General features: G+C 43.2%; 1 protein-coding gene across 1 annotated transcript in view; it reads left to right on the top strand.

Annotated features, from left to right (window-relative positions):
• TNFRSF17 (TNF receptor superfamily member 17) overlaps positions 1-19,571 on the top strand; it is a 73,157-nt gene extending 53,586 nt beyond the window's left edge. The window contains exon 3 of the mRNA XM_086939938.1: positions 18,902-19,571. Within this exon, the coding sequence (XP_086796064.1) occupies positions 18,902-19,155 (254 nt within the window). The 3' untranslated portion in view covers positions 19,156-19,571. The remainder of the gene's footprint in view (positions 1-18,901) is intronic.
• Positions 19,572-19,831: the final 260 nt, after the last annotated feature.

The following is a 19,831-nucleotide window of genomic DNA, read 5'->3' as shown; positions in this document are numbered from 1 at the left end:
TTGTCCGCTAGGCTTTTCCCTTCACTTGATAATTCGTACTCTAAAAATAGTACTGTCAGATGGGCAATTCGGGACTTTTTAAAGTTGAATTTGTAACCCTCTGCTGCGAACCCAAGTATAATGGTGTTCACTCTTTTCAAGTGAGTATCCAAGTCGTCGTCTGTGAGATAAATATCATCTACGTAAGATAATGCTTCATCATCATATATTTGTAGTAACTCTGTTACTCTAGCTGAGAATAGTCCTGGGCTGTTCTTGAACCCCTGTGGGAGTCGACAGAATTTTTTCTGCGACCCAAATGCAGAGAAAGCGGTCAAATATCTGCTTTCTGGTGCAATGTTTTGACAAAAGAAACCATTAGATATGTCTAATGTCGTTTTGTATTTTTTCCTAACTATGTTATTCATTAGGGCTGCACTATGCGAATTTTGTACTGCAAAAGTTTTGCAACATGTATTAAGATGTCTGTAGTCCAAAACTAGACGATATGAATTGTCTGGCTTGGAAACAGGAAACAAAGGATTGTTCATTTGAGAGGTGCATGTTTCAATCACCCCCTGGTATTCAAGTTGATCTAAGATCTCCCTGACTTGTTTTTTAGCTTCTTGCTTAATGGGATACTGCCGCTGGGCAGTTGGTTCATTTTTTAACCTGATTTTGTGAGGAGGAGAGTCCTCATCCCATCCTACATGATTTTTATATAATGCAGGTGCCTGGGCTACTGCCCATTTCCTTGCATAAGTATATTTTTTGTGAATCGGAATGTGATTCGAGAAGGCAGGCATAATCACTTCTTCGCCACGAGGGCACTCCCTGACAAACTCTGGGGGCCAATCTTTTTCAGCTAACAGAATATCATAGCCTTTTGAGAGCTTATCCCAAAATAGACCTCTTATTTTCCTAGTCTTATCACCCTCTATACGCAATGTTATTTCGTATATTTTATGGGGCTCGCTAAGTCTGGTGTCGGCAGTTTCAACCTGAATGTATTCATTCGTGTCCACTGTCTCCAGATGACTCATCAAGATCTTGCGCGCTATACTGATTTTTGCTGCACTGTCCAACATTGTCAATGCCCACTCCCCGTTTTTCAACTGTGTCCTCAGTATTCTCGGCATGGTTGATTACTCTAATACTGGCTACCTTCTTTTTCTGAAATTGAGATTTTTTACTCTGAGCAGGTTCCTTGTTTTTGGACTTGGTGTGCTCTCCTGGGTCTGACCGTCCTCTTCTTTCCGAATTCTGTGGAAAAGATCGAGAGGGACGTGTTTCAATACTTTGATATCTATCAGGTTATCCCTATTTCTAAGGTTATATCTTTTCTCAGAGGGCTCCCTCTGGGGAGACTGGTGTTCTCGAGTCGGAGTTCTTTCCCTCCGTCGAGGAGACCTTCCTCTGGACTGGAAAACTTTTTCCTTGGGAGTGGATTGTTTATTTCCATCCCAGCTCTTTTTAGGAGTGTTTAAATTATTTTTAATAAATAATTTTTCAGGATTTTCGAGCAGTTGGGGCTTTACCGGTTTTCCACCCAAGCTGTCTCTACTTAATTCTTCATAGCATTTTTCTATGATTTTGGCAAGCTCAAATGGCTGCTCTGTTATATCTGTTTCCTTCAACTTCTGGCGGATCGCCACAGATGCTGCTTCTCCCTTTATATTGGCTAATAATATAGCCGAGACCTGCTTGAAGTCTTTCAGTAATTTCATACCAAGAGTTAAAGCGGGCTCTGGACCGTATTCATTTTGAATCTGTTTTAGCACTTCTGGTATTACCGCCATAGACGGAACACCGTGTGTTTTTGTGTAAATGGAAGCAAAGACTGTACCCCAAGTGTCGCAGTCCTCCACATGTGGTGCGATTCCCATAGGAAGGCAGATGGTCAAGATTCTGTGTTTCTCAATAGGGGTAGTATCAGGAAATACTGCCTCTATTTGAGTGATTTTCTGTGCTAACCAGAAAGGAATTTGTTCCCGTTTTACGGGTGTTTTACCAAGACATGACTGTATGTTCTGTGGTGTAATTTTATTAGTGTTCCCCTGATGAGGGGTCAGCTGTGGTACATTAACAGCTGGCTGGACTGTTGCAGTCCGCATTACATATTGGACTAATTGCCTAGGTATTTTTATAAGTGTTTTTAGCTGTACTAACAGCTCTTCTTTTGACATTTTTGCAATGTCCGGATGTGGTGTGTATCTGGCTAGAACCGGCCACGTTGCTCCTGGTCTACCTAGTGGACCGAGCCTAGTTATGTGATCATTATGTTTTAGGGCGCCATTAAACCAGAGCAGGTGCTCTTGGAATTTAAGTGGAATTTCAATCTCCTCGAAAGGAGCGTACTCTTCCGGAGGTTCCTCTATTTTGTAATAGTGAAACTCTTTTGTTCTAGCGTTTGCCGCTGGAAAGTTTATCCATGAATAGAATACCTCTGTCTGCCGATATTCGTGAGCCTCTATCACGAAAATTACTGTACCACCTTGTGGTGTCAGTCCGTTCTCTATAAGTTTTAAAGTTATAGATTTTCTTAAGTGGACCGGGATGATAATAGCATCCGGGTCAGTGTGTTCGGGACCCTGCTGAGTCGCATCTGCTGCGGCCCCAGTGGTTCCGTTTTCTCCTGGCATTGTTAATGCAAGGTTTGCAGAGTTGGTCTTCAAGGAGACACCACGATTAGGTGCACAATGTTTTGGAACACTGTATCCTTCAACGTTGAATAAACCAGAGCTTTACATAGGAATCTCTTCCTACTAAGGTCGGGCGGATTTTAACCTTTCACCCACTCCAGACGTCTATTGGAGTATTTACGGGAGAAAGGGGTCTGTGTGAAATATGCACGACTGAGTTACTCTGTCTTGCGTTAGTTTATCGCCTTACCAAACGGTTGGGCGCCATGTAGTGTAGTTCCTAGTTTCCCACTAGGCCCTGCGCATTGGAATAACATAAACAGTAGTATCGACGTGGAACTGCGGATATTCCAGGCCTCCACTGACTATGCTAAACTTAATTGGGTTTGTTACCAACTAGCTCAGAGGTCACTGGAAACTTTCTTCTCTGCATGGGAAGTGATCAGCTTCCCTGGCACAGACAAGAAGGGATTCAGCTTTCCAACAACCGTGCAACATGACAACTTTGCTCCTCAGATCAAGAGTCAATCTCTAGGGTCGTGTGAAACAATAGACATGTATTTCACTCAGTCAGGTTAGTGCAGTTTACTTTCACGATATGTAGAGAATAGAGAGACGGGCGTTTGTCAATAAAGGGTTAACATTTATTGAACAGTCTTTCTTCTCGTACAAGAGAAATGTATTGCCACAATTGCAAGACTTGTTATGATAAAAAGTACGTACAGTAAGATAAGTATTGCGAAATAATACTGTAAAAGCATTGATATGGTTTCTTAGCCATACAATGGTTTAAAAGTAATAAAACATATATACAGTCATATATACATTAGGCTAAAATACTCAACTGGTGCTTCTAACTACGCCGACCCCGGTGTGCCTGACCTAAGCCTAACACGTGGAAGGGGAGTAAGTGAGTAGCTTTAAGTTAAGTTGGTTTGGCCAAGGTTTGCTTCAAGAATTCTCTTCTAAGGGTTTAGTCAACACCATACCTCTGAATAGAATGATGGAGGTCTGGTATCTCCTTCAGGAGGAACTCGGTATCCCAGTCACCCGCGAGGGCAGACTAGAAACGCTGGAGCTCTGTTCAGCGCGTCGAGAGGAGGAGGGGGGACAGCGTCCGCGGGCAGCTTGGCATCTGCTGGGCTCTTCGCAGAGGGACGGCTGTTCAGCTCCTAAGCTCACCAAACCATTGTTCGCGCTTTAACAGCGATAATGGTATCAGTAGCTTCACCAACAGCAGCGGGGCAGCAGCATCAGCTGGCAACAGGGTAGCAGGCTGCAGCAACAGGCTACGGGCAACAGGCTCAGCAACACAGCATTTGCTTAAGGCAACGTTGGTAGTATTTATACCTGACAGGTGCCTGGTTTGACGCAAGTTTGCTGGACATAAGACGTCAATTAAAGATGTCACTAGGAAGTGATAGCTATCAGTTGCTCATTAGAGTTCCATTACTAATCAAAACACAGCAAGCGGGGATTTCCAGGTTTGCTGAGTTTTTATCTTGTTGAAGAACTCGGAGTGTTAATCTAGGAATATCAGATAGTGACTTCTGCTCTGTCATTGCACTAATTGGTTGCAAAGGAAGTGTCAGAGAAACTATTCTGGAATGTGGCTCTGTTCGTGTGAGGCCAGAGATGACTTTTCTGAAAATCGTACTTGAACGGTTATGCCAATATAGGGAATAAATGGATTTATAGCCGAATAGGGGCATAAGGTCACAGTATCGATCAGGAACCTAGATAAACACGCAACAACCCGGAAGCATTCGACGCGCTTATGCAACGCGCTTATGCGACGCGCCCCTGGGCGCGCCCCGGGGCGCGTAGCGTAAGCGCGTTGGGTCATGTGACCTGAAAATAACACTTTTGATTGGTTCACAACAGTTTTGTTTTCCAAATGATGAAAGACCCCACCTTTTTTCCTCATTTTCACTTTGTTGTTTGAGTGAAGAAGATCTGTATTCTTTGAGAAATGGCTTCAGTCGTAGCAGCTGCAGGTGCATCTGTACCACCACCACCTCCACCACCACCACAACGACCACCACAAGACCACATTGGTGGTCATGAAGAAGAGGAGGACGAAGAGGAGCAGGAGGAGAGGCAATATCTGCCTGAGGACACTCCCCCATACAAACCCAAAGAACATTTTATTTGGGAGTTTTTCAAAATGCCAAGGGGTGCCAAGAAAGTAAATGCAGCAAAGGTCACTTGCCTCATCTGTGACCAAGAACTGTCAAGAGGGAACCCAAATAAAAAATATTCATTTGGGAACCACACAATGATAAGGCACATGCAGAGGAAGCACCCAAACAATTATTCAAGAGCAGAAGTCTGGCAACTGACCTTGAACCCTCCCCAACCTTCTACTTCCAGCACCCCCAACCAACCCACTCCATCCGGTGAAGAGGCTAGGGAGATGGTCCCTAATGTTCAAACAAAGTTTTCCAAATTTAAATTTGTTTGCATATATTGCAACAAAACTATATCTTATGGTGAGCAGAGCATCACTTTACTTAATTGAGCTGCAGACAACCATCACTGCAGCAAGCAACCTTAATTTTTTTCTATTTTTTTGCTCCAGTTGAGCTGTTTGCAATTCCCTGTCTTTTGTTTCACCCCAGAAAAACTACCAAAAAATATAAAATTGTTCTGAAAATCCCCCCCAAAAAAATGTTCCATAAAACAAAAAAATACATAAAACAACAAAAAGAAAAAAAAACAGTTTTTTTCAGAACTACCTCCCATTTATATAAAATGACTTAAAATTTTAAACTCTGCCATTCTCTTTTCTCCCCGGTGCGCTCCCCGGTGCGCTCCCCGGTGCGCGTACCGGGCGCTTCCCCCGCGCAAATCGAATTTTTTTTTTTTTTTTTGCCCAGCGGGACCCTTTTATAGCCCCCACATCAAACCTAGGGGGTCAGGGGGTGTCTACCCTGCCCCCTTATGGTCAATTCCCCCTTTGTTTTGGCCACCTCTTGTGTCTCGATCCTACCGAGACACAAGATGGCGGGCGCTCCGGACTGTTTGGAATGTTTACAGACACCCAAGAACCAATCAGCTTTCTGCGCGCAAGTCGCGTGTCGCGCCCGGAGCGCGTACCGGGGCGCGCTTATAGATATATATTTTTTTTTTAACCTAAATTACTCAAAATCCACTGGAGCACATATCTTGAGACATAGCAAAGGCACATCGGGCTACCAGTCCCTACAATTTTGCCAAGTTTGGTGGAAATCCATTCAGCCGTTCGGGCTGTAGTATAGTTCCTATTTTCCCAATAGGCCCTGCGCATTGGAATAACATAAACAGTAGTATCGACGTAGAAGTGCGGATCTTCCAGGCCTCCACTGACTATGTTAAACTTAATTGGGGTTGTTACAAACTAGCTCAGAGGTCACTGGAAACTTTCTTCTCTGAATAGGAAGTGATCAGCTTCCCTGGTACAGACAAGAAGGGATTCAGTTTTCCAACAACCGTGCAACATGACAACTTTGCTCCTCAGATCAAGAGTCAATCTTTAGGGTCGTGTGAAACAATAGACAGTTATTTTACTCAGTCAGTGGTTGTGCAGTTTACTTTCACAATATGTAGAGAATAGAGAGACGGGCGTTGTCAATAAAGGGTAACATTTATTGAACAGTCTTTCTTCTCGTACAAGAGAAATGAATTGCCACAATTGCAAGACTTGTTATTATAAAAAGTACGTACAGTAAGATAAGTATTGCGAAATAATACTGTAAAAGCATTGATATGGTTTCTTAGCCATACAATGGTTTAAAATGAATAAAACATATATACATTCATATATACATTAGGCTAAAATACTCAACTGGTGCTTCTAACTACGCCTACCCCAGTGTACCTGACCTAAGCCTAATACTTGGGAGGGGAGTAAGTAAGTAGCTTTAGTTTAAGTTGGTTTTGCCAAGGTTTGCTTCAAGAATTCTCTCTAAGGGTTTAGTCAACACCATACCTCTGGAATAGAATGATGGAGGTCTGGTATCTTCTTCAGGGACCCGATATCCCAGTCACCCGCAAGGGTAGACTAGAAACGCCGGAGCTGGATTTCTCTGCAGGAGAAAGACAGCGTCTCTTCTCAGCGCGTCGAGGAGGAGGAGGAGGGGCAGCGTCCGCGGGCAGCTTGCATCTGCTGGGCTCTTGCAGGGGACGGCTGTTCAGCTCCTAAGTTCACCACACCATCGTTCGCTAGTTAGCAGCGATAGCAGTAGCGATAGCAGCTATGGTATCATTAGCATAACAGCAGCTTCTTCAGCAGCAATGGCATTGAAGCAGCTAGCAGCATCAGCTTCAGCGAAACAGCAACATCAGCAGCAGACAGCGTTTGCTTAAGGCAACGTTGGTAATATTTATACCTGAAAGGTGCCTTGTTTGACGTAAGTTTTTGGACATAAGACATCAATAAAGATGTCACTAGGAAGTGATCGTCTATCAGTGCTCATTAGAGTTCTATTACTAATCAAAACACAGCAAGCGGGGATTTCCAGGTTGCTGAGTTTTTATCTTGTTGAAGAACTCGGAGTGTTAATCTAGGAATCTCAGATAGTAACTTCTGCTATGTCATTGCACTAATTGGTTGCAAAGGAAGTGGCAGAGAAAGCTATTCTGAAATGTGGCTCTGTTCGTGTGAGGCCAGAGACGAGTTTCTGAATATTGCACTTGAACGGTTATGCCAATATAGGGAATAAATAGATTTATAGCCGAATAGGGGCATAAGGTCACAGTATCGATCAGGGTCCTAGATTAGAAGGCAACAGGGCTAAAAGTGAGGTCGACCGCCCTATGGAAATTAACATGGGGAAAATGCGTTTTGGGACCCCCTTTTATCTCGGCCCCCGCTTGACGCATCCCCCCCAAACTTTCAGGGAAGGACCGGAGCTCGACGAGGCCATTTTGAGGAAATTTTCAGGCAGATTCGTCAACCGGCGCCAAAGTTATTCCAAATAGAATTTTGAGATTTAACATTGAAAAAAATCCTAACTATAACTACCTACTGGCGACTGCCAGTAGGTAATATATATATATATATATATATATATATATATATATATATATATATATATATATATATTACTGTAAATGGTCTAAATACATGTATTTACATTGCACATTGAGTTCAAGTACCATAGACGAGCAATAGTGAGGCAGGTATAGCACACTGAAAAGCAAAGGTAAATAGCACATAATATAAACGTGTAACAATGGCAATGATAGTTGTTACAGCCACAGAGTAACTGGCAGTGGAATACGTCATGCTCGTTAGTCACAAAAAGGCAGGAGGGAAGAAACGTATGTATTAGAGGCAGTTGCTTTAGCTCTTTTTTTTTGAAGAGCAAAATAAATAAATTGGAGGAACGGAGTAAAAAGCTTCAGGGAGCGCAGAGAGAGAAAGAGTGATTCAGAGTAAATGTTTTGTTGAAGAAAATAATTGTGAGTAAGAGAGAGTCGGTGTTACAAAGCTGAGGAGAACCTCCTGAGATTCTTAGTCAGGAAGTGGGTTCATGAGAGAATTATCATTTGTCTATTAACCCCGCAAGTACAACAAGAGTAAAGTGGTCATATCAAGCTGAAGAGTAAAGTGTACTTTTGAGGGGATGAGGTGAATTTCATTTTGAATGACAGCGAGAACCGCATTACCACATTCTGACCTGGAGAGGACTACAACTTGGGCTGATTCCTTTGAGTCTTGTTTCTGTAAAGAAGAATGTTTAACACACCCCTCTTTGATGGGTGGTTCGTGAGACCAACCCTGTGCTCATGGAACAGTCCATAAACGTCTTTGGTTGCCAATCACTAATGAAGGGTTAGTATAAAAAATGACATTTCAGTTCAGAGTGAGGTGCTTTAAAGGGCTGTATGTCCCAATATTGATAACAAAAATATTGTATGACAGAAATATCATGCTCTAAATATCACTACAATAAGTATATCTCTATTAGGTGTAGAATTTCTATTGACAAAGGTCCATGGGGTAGCATTTTTGTAAACAATATTTAAGACGAAATATTTCTGTCACACAATTTTAGGTCAAGGTATTCTGATACCATTCTACTTAGGAGTGATTCTTGGCACTAACAGAAACCCAGAGTTCTACCTCCTCACAGTTTTAAAGTTCTTATATTTAATGTGAGTTAATTCTAGAATATGAGGCATCATAGTCTCGACAAGCAACAAAGGAAAATCTCTGTGCATGCCACCGACATCTCATGTTTCAGGCTCAGCCAGTGTCCTTCCTTAGGGCTTCATGACTCAAGAATGTTTGAATGAATAGAGGTTTGATTGAATTTGTGGTGACCATTTCCATGTGAACATGGCTTCTGATCACACACCAGGACAGCGGCAGCTACCTTTCAGATCATAGAAGATGGCTTCCTGATTAGAAAGAAGAGCCCTTCCTCCTGATATTGCCAGACCATTAAGCTGACTTCAGGTCCATCAACCATCCCAACCTCATCCCGATCCTGAAGTTTCGACTGGGATTCGCTGGCTTAAGTCTTCACTGGTCCTCCTAATACAAATCCAACTGAAATCAGTTCAGGCACATGGACATGTCCCGGTACCGTAAGATCCCTATCACCTGCAGAGTCCCCCAGGGTTCCACCTTATCAGTCATTTTCAGCCTCTAATTGAGCCCAGTGGGACAATACTCACAGGTAACAGCATCAGCATTTACCAACACACTGATGACACACAACTTGGACTAAAGAAGAATCAAAGAAACTGTGATACAGCCAGAGGATCTGGATTAATCAATTTTCATATCTTCTTCATAGTATTATAAGCCAGTTGCCATCTTGTTTAAATTCATGTTTCCTCATAGAGCATTTCTGATTCTGTATATCTTTCCTACTCCCTCTTAACTTTCTGTCACCACCTTGACAGGAGCAGTCTAAAGAAAGCAAAGCCATTGCTACTGCTCCTCATAGTAATATTTGCGAACCCCACGAAGGCTACTTTTATTTCATAACATTCTACTTTGGCTCTGTTGAGTCTCTCTAGCGTCTAAAGTTTTTCAGTGAACATCCAGGAGGGTGACTGAGATGCAATAAGTCTAACCCCTGGCAACATGTGGGGGTAGCATTCCACGCATCATTCTTTTCCCCACCATGCCACCTCAGATTAGACCCAGCCATGAGCAAATCAGTCTTAGCCCTGCTCCAGCGGGAACAGTCTAGCCAGAACTGGCAAGCCAGGTCTTATCTGTACCATAACACAAGTAACCCAAGACTGGTCTCCACCTGATTGGGGTTCTGTAGTCTGTTGTAGCTTGGTTCCTGTGGCTTAGAGAGCAAGGGGTCAAATTCCCAGAATACCTATGCCTATGTAGGGCGGTACACCAAACAGTTTGGGGGGCTGGACTGTTCCTATCGGAGCAGGGCCAACACTGATTTGCACATAACTTGGTCCAAACTGAGGTGGCATGGTGGCAAAAGAAGGACCTGTTGGAATGCTACCCTGAGTGATTGGCAGTGGTTAGACAAATTGCAAGTAGTCCTCCCACCACCGTTTGTGCATTTAATGTTTTTTTACCTCAACCCTTGTTGAAGGGACTGTGTGTTTGACTTGATGCATCAATATATATGTTAACCAAAATTGCTGAACTAAAGAATCTATGAAAACAGAAGTGATGATTATAACTACTCAAGGAAAGTTGAATTTAACGTGGCAAACCTTAAACTGGGAGATTCGAAAAACCATGCAGAGTTTATTAATGTGATCAGAATTCCATACTCACGCGGCCAGTGATGGTTTTGGGCAATATTGATTACCCATTCCAATGTACAATGGGACAAAACAAGATTTTGTGGGGGTATTTCGTGTTGCAACTAACATACTTTTGCTGGAGGAGCAGATGCAAGCTGATGCACACTATTAAAAAGTATTAATGATGGAAGTGCAAGTGTTGGTGTGCTAACTAGCTAAGACATAGAAAGTAGGGGGAAAACACTCTCATTTTTATCTGAAGAAACCCCAAACATTTTTCCATAAACCACGAAATGAAGCTGTACATGTTTGACTGAGATAATATCGGTTTCACATTAAGAATAACCAAATTATTTCTGGCATGTATAAATTAGAATACTGCGATGTTGAATTGCTTCATCCAATCAGAAAGCTGAGAAAAAACTGTTGTTTACTTAGTACTTGCATTTGTTGTAGGTACATGGATAAGAAAACAAAAGTGGTGAAACCACTACAGACCACCTGTTTCTGTCCAACGGGTTCCTCACAATTTTCACCATAAAGAACATTCTTTCACCTGATTAATTCAACCTGGTGAAAGCTCTTCTAGTTGAAAAATACTTATCTGCAGCTTGTTTTGCCACCATCAAGTTCCTATATATCAATTTGAGCCCGGTTTACTTTTCTGTTGTTAAATAACTTTTCGGTGCTGCTGTGAACCGTGCCTCACTAGACATAGAAAACAGACTACGGTGACTGTAAACACCGTACCCATATGGCGAGAAAATATAGAAAGATATAAAGCGAGTCAGGGCTCGAGTTATATATTTTCCCCTATAATCATTTGTTTTCGCGGAAATTACTTTTTAATGTTTTAACATTTCTCTGGAATAAGGATTCGTTAGCTACGAGTCCCCAGCCTGATGTTCTCCAGTTCCGATTTTCATCGAATTGAGGAAGTACCCACCAGCAATTCTGATTCAATGGCATGGCCATTTATTAGACAAAAGAAATGGTGGTGTGTTTATTTACTTGTATTTGAAGAGGTTAATGCCCCCATCTTATTTACTTGGAAAGCAATAACAGCAGTCAATGGCCCCAGAGAGGGTAATAAGGCTTAAGAATATTCAACTTTAGGATTAAACTAGCGAGACATACGTGGTTGAATCTGGATATAACGTATGGCTCCCGGTTTTATGGTATCTATTTTTTTGTAACATTTCTGTCTGTATTTATCCATATTTATATTTCACTCATTTTATTGGTATTTATCCGTATTTATTTTGTATTTTGCGAATATATGGAGTCATAAAATGGTATATTTCCACATTTATTTAACTGATAAACATGCACTCACACTTTACTGTTTGTCGTTTTTTTGCGAATTAAGCAGCCAAATATAGCAAAACACTACACCTTCAGGTAAATTTGGGCCTTATAATCCAAATACAAATATATATTTCCATAAACCTGCATTTAGGGAAAGCTCAACCTATTTTTAACTTTCCATTCTGCCTATCTGTTCAGCTGTTGTCCTAGAAATCACGAAAAACAGCATGAAGAGTCACCCACCAGAAGCACACTTTTCCGCTTTTAAAAATATTTACAGACAGGAAACACATTGTTTTCTGTCTGTAATTATGTGTAAAAATCCGTAAAAACAGAAAACCGGGAGCCTTCGATATAAGTATTGAATATGGATGAACAAAGTTACTTTTCTGTTGTTAAATAACTTTTCGGTGCTGCTGTGAACCGTGCCTCACTAGACATAGAAAACAGACTACGGTGACTGTAAACACCTTACCCATATGGCGAGAAAATATAGAAAGATATAAAGCGAGTCAGGGCTCGAGTTATATATTTTCCCCTATAATCATTTGTTTTCGCGGAAATGACTTTTTAATGTTTTAACATTTCTCTGGAATAAGGATTCGTCAGCTACGAGTCCCCAGCCTGATGTTCTCCAGTTCCGATTTTCATCGAATTGAGGAAGTACCCACCAGCAATTCTGATTCAATGGCATGGCCATTTATTAGACAAAAGAAATGGTGGTGTGTTTATTTACTTGTATTTGAAGAGGTTAATGCCCCCATCTTATTTACTTGGAAAGCAATAACAGCAGTCAATGGCCCCAGAGAGGGTAATAAGGCTTAAGAATATTCAACTTTAGGATTAAACTAGCGAGACATACGTGGTTGAATCTGGATATAACGTATGGCTCCCGGTTTTATGGTATCTATTTTTTTGTAACATTTCTGTCTGTATTTATCCATATTTATATTTCACTCATTTTATTGGTATTTATCCGTATTTATTTTGTATTTTGCGAATATATGGAGTCATAAAATGGTATATTTCCACATTTATTTAACTGATAAACATGCACTCACACTTTACTGTTTGTCTTTTTTTGCGAATTAAGCAGCCAAATATAGCAAAACACTACACCTTCAGGTAAATTTGGGCCTTATAATCCAAATACAAATATATATTTCCATAAACCTGCATTTAGGGAAAGCTCAATCTATTTTTAACTTTCCATTCTGCCTATCTGCTCAGCTAGAAATCACGAAAAACAGCATGAAGAGTCACCCACCAGAAGCACACTTTTCCGCTTTTTTCCGCTTTTAAAAATATTTACAGACAGGAAACACATTGTTTTCTGTCTGTAATTATGTGTAAAAATCCGTAAAAACAGAAAACCGGGAGCCTTCGATATAAGTATTGAATATGGATGAACAAAGTTGTCATATTGATTCATGGTTTTTCTTTTCCTTACTGAGGGCGTTTTATGTTTTGTTTTTTAAGTACCAGGGTATTATGGGCTGCCTCAATTTGATGGAATTCAGAAACAAGCATTTACAATGCAATGGTCTCGGCAATATTATAGGTAGAGCTATTGGCATTGCTTATTATTTTTTTTATTTTTTTATCCCTAAGTAAATGTTATTGTCATTTCTATTGTTAATAGCTTAAGTGTTTGCATATGTGTTACATATTGCATTAGACATATTGCATTAGGAGAGAGTGAGGTAGCGAGATAGAGAGGTATTGAAATAGAGAGTGAGTGATGTAGTGAGAGAGTGAGGTAGATAGAGAGTGAGGTAGTGATGGAGAGTGATGTTGTGAGGTAGTGCGATAGTGAAAGATTGATGTATTGAAAGAGAGTGAAGTAGTGAGTGTTAGTGATGTTGTGAGGTATTAAGATAGAAACAGAGTGATGTAGTGAGATCGTGAGGTAGTGAAAGAGTGTAAGTGACTTAGTGTATTTGAGAGTGAGGTAGTGAGAGAGTGAATTAGTAATTTAGAAAGAGAGAGTGAAGTTGTGAGGTAGTGATAGAGTGATGTAGTTATTTTTTGAGAGTGTGTGGTGATATAGTGAGGTAGTGAGAGTGAGATAGAAATAGATATAGTAATATAGTGATAAAGAGGTAGTGAGATAGAGAGAGAGTGAATTTGGAGTAGTGTGTTAGAGTGAGAGATTGTTACTGTTGTAGTGATATTGTGTTGCTGTGAGAAAGAGAGAGTTGAGTAGTGAGTTAGAGAGTTAGTGAGAGAGTGTAGTATAGTGAGAGATAGTGAAGAAAACTGAAACGCAATCTCAAAGCATAAAAAAAATTAAAGACAAAATGGCTTACCTGGCACACCGGGAAAAGGGGTCCATACACGACGGGGTGGTGACGAAGACAAATCGGACGGGACAAACAGGACACAGGGAATCATAGAAAGCAAACACAAAAAGAGAAAATGTAAGCAAAAAATACAAAATGGCTTACCTGCCGGTCCTTGCATCACGGAGAAAGCCGGACAGCCACAACTGGAAACTGAGCTCACAGGACACGGGCACACCGGGAAACGGGGTCCATACACGACGGGATGGTGACGCTAACAAATCGGACGGGACAAACAGCTCACAGGATACAGGGAAACATAGAAAGCTTGCATCACGGAGAAAGCCACTACTGCAAACGGAGCGCACACTGCACTCTACGCCACTGCACCACTTTACTTGACGTACTCTACTCTGAAACATTCTACTCTGCGCCACTGACTCTTCTTTGCACCACTCTATGTCACTATATTCAAAACCATGACGTCTGAATCTGCTCCCACACACACATAATATAAACTAAGCTAAGGTACAAGCATGAGAGATATTGTTTGAAAAATCATGTTCATGAGTCACCTATTTGAAGCTCAATAGGATTTACCCACTATTTAAGGTAACACATGCATGGTGTGGCATTGTTTGTACTATGTGCCCAATTGTACGTTAAAAACAATTGTATGGACTCCTTTAAAAAGGCGCAGTTGCAGAAAAGCATTGTGAGAAACCCATAACCTGATAATACAAATTGAATTTCGGATTGTGCTGTCAATTGGAATCCTGAGTGCATTGGTGGGAGAGCGAAGAGGGGGACTTGGGGTTATGACATTTTTTGAACAGCAGAAACATGTGTGGGTGTAACGAATAGTGGTTAATTTTTTCAGTGTTTATTTTTTGCGAACTACGGAGGTGTTATTCCAGTTTGTGAAATTTTGTGTTTAAGTATTCTATTACATATATAAAATTGAACAGTGTGTATTTTTCCAGGATGTATGAAAAACTATGCGATGTCCATGAAGGGATGTAGTAGAATAAAATGTGCCTTTCTTGACTGTCACACTAAGTTTCCCATGGTTATCTCCCAAAATGGAAATCGTGAAGACACGATGTGTGTTTCGTCATAGAAACACTGACTTTTGAGCTACAGATTAAGTTTGTATTTGAATATTATTTATGAATCAAACATACTGATAGTGCATTTGGATCAATCCAGATTGAAATGTTCAATCCATGTTTTTCTTTCACATATGACCAGTTCGTTAATATGACAAACTATAAAATAAATATCATCCTCTTGTGCCCACATTCTCTTTTTTTTTACAACGGCTCCGTTCTGTAATATGTCCATAGAACACCAGAGCACATTAGTTATAATAAATCTCGGAGCACACCAAATAGACTCAAGTTGAACTAGGATTGGCACCTATTAGCTTTGCCAATGGTTTTCAACTATGCTGCACAGCATCCCCGATGCTGTGCTACATGGTTAAAGTTTTTAAAACAAAAAAAGCCTCTGTCAGAGCAACCAGAAATAATTGTTTACTTACATGTGCCTACAAAATAGTGTTGGAGCTTATTCTTTTTAGTTCCCAATCCAGTTTGGATAGTAAACTATAAGGAAAATCGAATGCGCCAAGCTTTTTTTGTTTTCTTAAAAGTGAGTGGGGAAGTGGAAGCAATGAGAGGCAGAAGCAAAATGGAACCTCAAGTCAACACTGTGGAGGGCTGGGAGATGCGACAGTAAACCAGGATGTGGACGCAACACGCAGGGTGGTAAAAGTTGGGGAAGAAGCAACACTAAGGGCAGGGTGAGGGAAGTAACAATGGGGGAGAGGAGGGTGCGGTTGGGGGAAGCAACACAGTGGACATAGGAAACCATGTGGAGAAGCACACGGGAGAGTGCAACAAGAGGGGTGGGGGTAAGGAGAAGCACACATACGATAGAGAGCAACCCGGAGTCTAGGGGCAAAGAAGTACTTGAGGGAGACTGCTTGAAAACACATGAATACTCAGAGTGCTGAACACAAAATAAACAAGGGCAGAGAGAGACACACAGGGAAGTGGAGCGAGATAGGGAGTGGGGGGGTAACAAGGGGGGCAGAGGGGGAGAGAGAGACAGGGGAGAGAGAGAGATACACAGGTGTTCAGAAGTGGGAGAAAAAAGCGAGGGGGAGACGGAAACCAGGCGTGCAGCAAGATAGCGAGGGGGAGACATAACCTAGGGGAGGGAGACGTACACACACACACACACACACACACACAGGGTCAGAAGTGGAGCGGAATAGAGGGTCTGATGGAAAACAGGGCAGCAGGAGGGAGATGTGCAAACGGGATCAGAAGTGGAACGAGACAGAGAGGGGTGAAGGAAGCAAGGGCGTAGGGGAGAGCGCTACACATACAGGGGGCTCAGAAGGGGAGCGAGAGAGGCGGGGGAAACCAGGGCAGAAACCAGGGCAGAGAGAGCAAGAAGCCGACAGGAAGGGCAGATGTGGCTTGCGAGATCGGCGAGGGCACATGCGAAAGTAAACCAGGATGTGGACGCAACACGCAGGGTGGTAAAAGTTGGGGAAGAAGCAACACTAAGGGCAGGGTGAGGGAAGTAACAATGGGGGAGAGGAGGGTGCGGTTGGGGGAAGCAACACAGTGGACATAGGAAACCATGTGGAGAAGCACACGGGAGAGTGCAACAAGAGGGGTGGGGGTAAGGAGAAGCACACATACGATAGAGAGCAACCCGGAGTCTAGGGGCAAAGAAGTACTTGAGGGAGACTGCTTGAAAACACATGAATACTCAGAGTGCTGAACACAAAATAAACAAGGGCAGAGAGAGACACACAGGGAAGTGGAGCGAGATAGGGAGTGGGGGGGTAACAAGGGGGGCAGAGGGGGAGAGAGAGACAGGGGAGAGAGAGAGATACACAGGTGTTCAGAAGTGGGAGAAAAAAGCGAGGGGGAAAGCGAGGGGGAGACGGAAACCAGGCGTGCAGCAAGATAGCGAGGGGGAGACATAACCTAGGGGAGGGAGACGTACACACACACACACACACACACACAGGGTCAGAAGTGGAGCGGAATAGAGGGTCTGATGGAAAACAGGGCAGCAGGAGGGAGATGTGCAAACGGGATCAGAAGTGGAACGAGACAGAGAGGGGTGAAGGAAGCAAGGGCGTAGGGGAGAGCGCTACACATACAGGGGGCTCAGAAGGGGAGCGAGAGAGGCGGGGGAAACCAGGGCAGAAACCAGGGCAGAGAGAGCAAGAAGCCGACAGGAAGGGCAGATGTGGCTTGCGAGATCGGCGAGGGCACAGAAGGAGAGGCCGCGGCGGGTGACCCGCCGCAGTGGCATCGATGCTACCCCTCACACACCGGGACCGTCGGGCAGCATTTCAGACCGGACCCTGGCCTTCAACCACCCTCTGGCAGACTACAACTTACCGGCTGTTTGAGGAGGCGGCGGCTCCTCTTTGCCGTGGGCAGGGCTGCTGGGCTTCTCCGGTCGGCGGCGGCTGGGGACGGGCTTCTTCTCCTTGCCGAGCAGGAGCACGGGGAGACCTCCCGTCTGCGAGTTAGGGTCTCAGGGCGGCCCCAGAAGTGCGGGTCCAGCGGCGGGTCAGCGAAGCAGGCTCTGTGTTTTCAGCGAAGTCAGCAGGAGAGCCCAATGGTCCCTGAAGAGACGAGCTCACAGGGGACGGGTTGGTGCAGGCTAGACTGCGGGGGAAAATGGCGGACAACTTACCGGCTGTTTGAGGAGGCGGCGGCTCCTCTTTGCCGCGGGCAGGGCTGCTGGGCTTCTCCGGTCGGCGGCGGCTGGGGACGGGCTAAATGGCGGACAACTTACCGGCTGTTTGAGGAGGCGGCGGCTCCTCTTTGCCGCGGGCAGGGCTGCTGGGCTTCTCCGGTCGGCGGCGGCTGGGGACGGGCTTCTTCTCCTTGCCGAGCAGGAGCACGGGGAGACCTCCCGTCCGCGAGTTAGGGTCTCAGGGCGGCCCCAGAAGTGCGGGTCCAGCGGCGGGTCAGCGAAGCAGGCTCTGTGGTTTCAGCGAAGTCAGCAGGAGAGCCCAATGGTCCCTGAAGAGACGAGCTCACAGGGGACGGGTTGGTGCAGGCTAGACTGCGGGGGAAAATGGCGGACTCGAGCTTCGGTTTTTTTTCCGATTTGGGGGCGTGGTTTTGCTGTCCTGAGTGACGGACTACGTCACGAGCTAAAGAACAGCAAAAATGACGCCCCCAAATCCGAAAAAGACGGAGCCTATTTGGAGTGATGGCTCTCTCCTGCAATGGCTGGCCTCCATTTAGGAAGCCAGCCAATGGAGAACGAGCAAAAAGAGGGAGGGATAAATGCAGCACTCTAAGAATCATTAAATCTCCGACTTCCGGTTTCTGCCTTACGGCAGAACCGATAGTCCTCGACCTAAAAAGGAATGAATGAGCGAGTCTCACAAATATTTTGTGTTGTCAATGATTGGGTTCACATATTTCATCTTTTAGATTTATTAAGAAGAACCTTAATGACAAGTATGGGAAATAGGCATACAAAACAACTAAATAGAAATACTTGAGCGGCTAAGGGCATATATTATACAGCAAGTTACTTATTTGATGATTAGAGTATACCTGTAATACATGCCAAGGTATTGCCCCACATTAGTGATAAACATCATCCATACCTTTGAGGCGAAGTAGCTCTCATTATGGTGCGAATATTGAAACACCTATTCCATTCATGTTTGTGGTAATAAAAATCTATCTTTAAGTAAAATATGTACAGTTGAGGAGAGTGACAATACGGAAAATATGAACATGTGACTATTGTAATCTTTAATCTAAACAGAGTTCGGATTGCATGGTATCTTAAGGGGTATCTGAGGAGTAGTTGTTATGCGAACCTATCTGATATAATCCTATTCAGTCCATTTTCAACTACTTGATCGATTAATGCGGTGTTAGCTAAACATTCAAATGGTTTTTTTTGCAGATTCTGGGGCAGACCCAAATGTTGCACCTCAAAATGGCACTGAGAGTCGTGCGAGAGGAGGAGCCGTAGAAAACCTTCTCACGAAGACAGATGAAACGGAAAACCGACCAGAAACGAGTGAAGCAGAAGTGAAGGACTGCACTTGTGAAGTGTGTGGCTTGTTGAAACTCCAGACAGCCTCTGATGTTCTCTTCCCTTTACCAGCCACAGAAGAAGGGGTGACTCTTCTGGTCACCACAAAAACATATGACTAAGGAAATTAGATGGCAAAGGCAGTGGGTGACACATTTGTGGGGAAGGGGAAACCACGCTTCAGCACTTAGAAGGCGAATGGTGGATAGCGCCATTCACCAAAGTATACCTCAGCTGCGTGTTAAGTAAAGATCAGTTACCAAGAGGGCCTACTTTAAGAAAAATTCTCCCTGTCCATTGATGCCATACCTAATGCTTTTGATGGATCAATAAAATGTAAAACCTGAACAGAAGGTGTGAAATCCACCCAATGAGAGAAAATCTCAGTGCATGAACAAGCCTGTAGGTGCATTAAAGTAGGCCTTTGATACAATGGAAGAAATGTACTTTGGCATGGCCAAATATTTTGTGCTGGTTATGAACTCTTAAGACATCAAATGCAATTGTAAATATGTGAAATAGAATGTGAATGTGTTATTCTTTATTCAGACATTAATGGCCCTAAAAGATAGAGCAAGCACAGTTAAACAGACCATCAATGAAGTAAAATAAAATAACACAACGGATAAAATAGCCAAATATGCGCAACATAAGATACTGTTACAATAAAAAAGCAAAAGCAGCATTTCCTATTAAAATGGCATTACCAGCCGGGGCAAGCCGAACAGCAGCAAAGTAAGAACAGGTGGTATTGGGGAACATATGACTAGGGCAACTATCAAACATAAAGCCGCAATC

Source organism: Lissotriton vulgaris, chromosome 10 (assembly GCF_964263255.1).
Source record: "Lissotriton vulgaris chromosome 10, aLisVul1.2, whole genome shotgun sequence".
Lineage (NCBI taxonomy): Eukaryota > Metazoa > Chordata > Amphibia > Caudata > Salamandridae > Lissotriton > Lissotriton vulgaris.
Note: the sequence above shows the minus strand (reverse complement) of the source record. Positions and strands in the feature narration are given on the sequence as shown.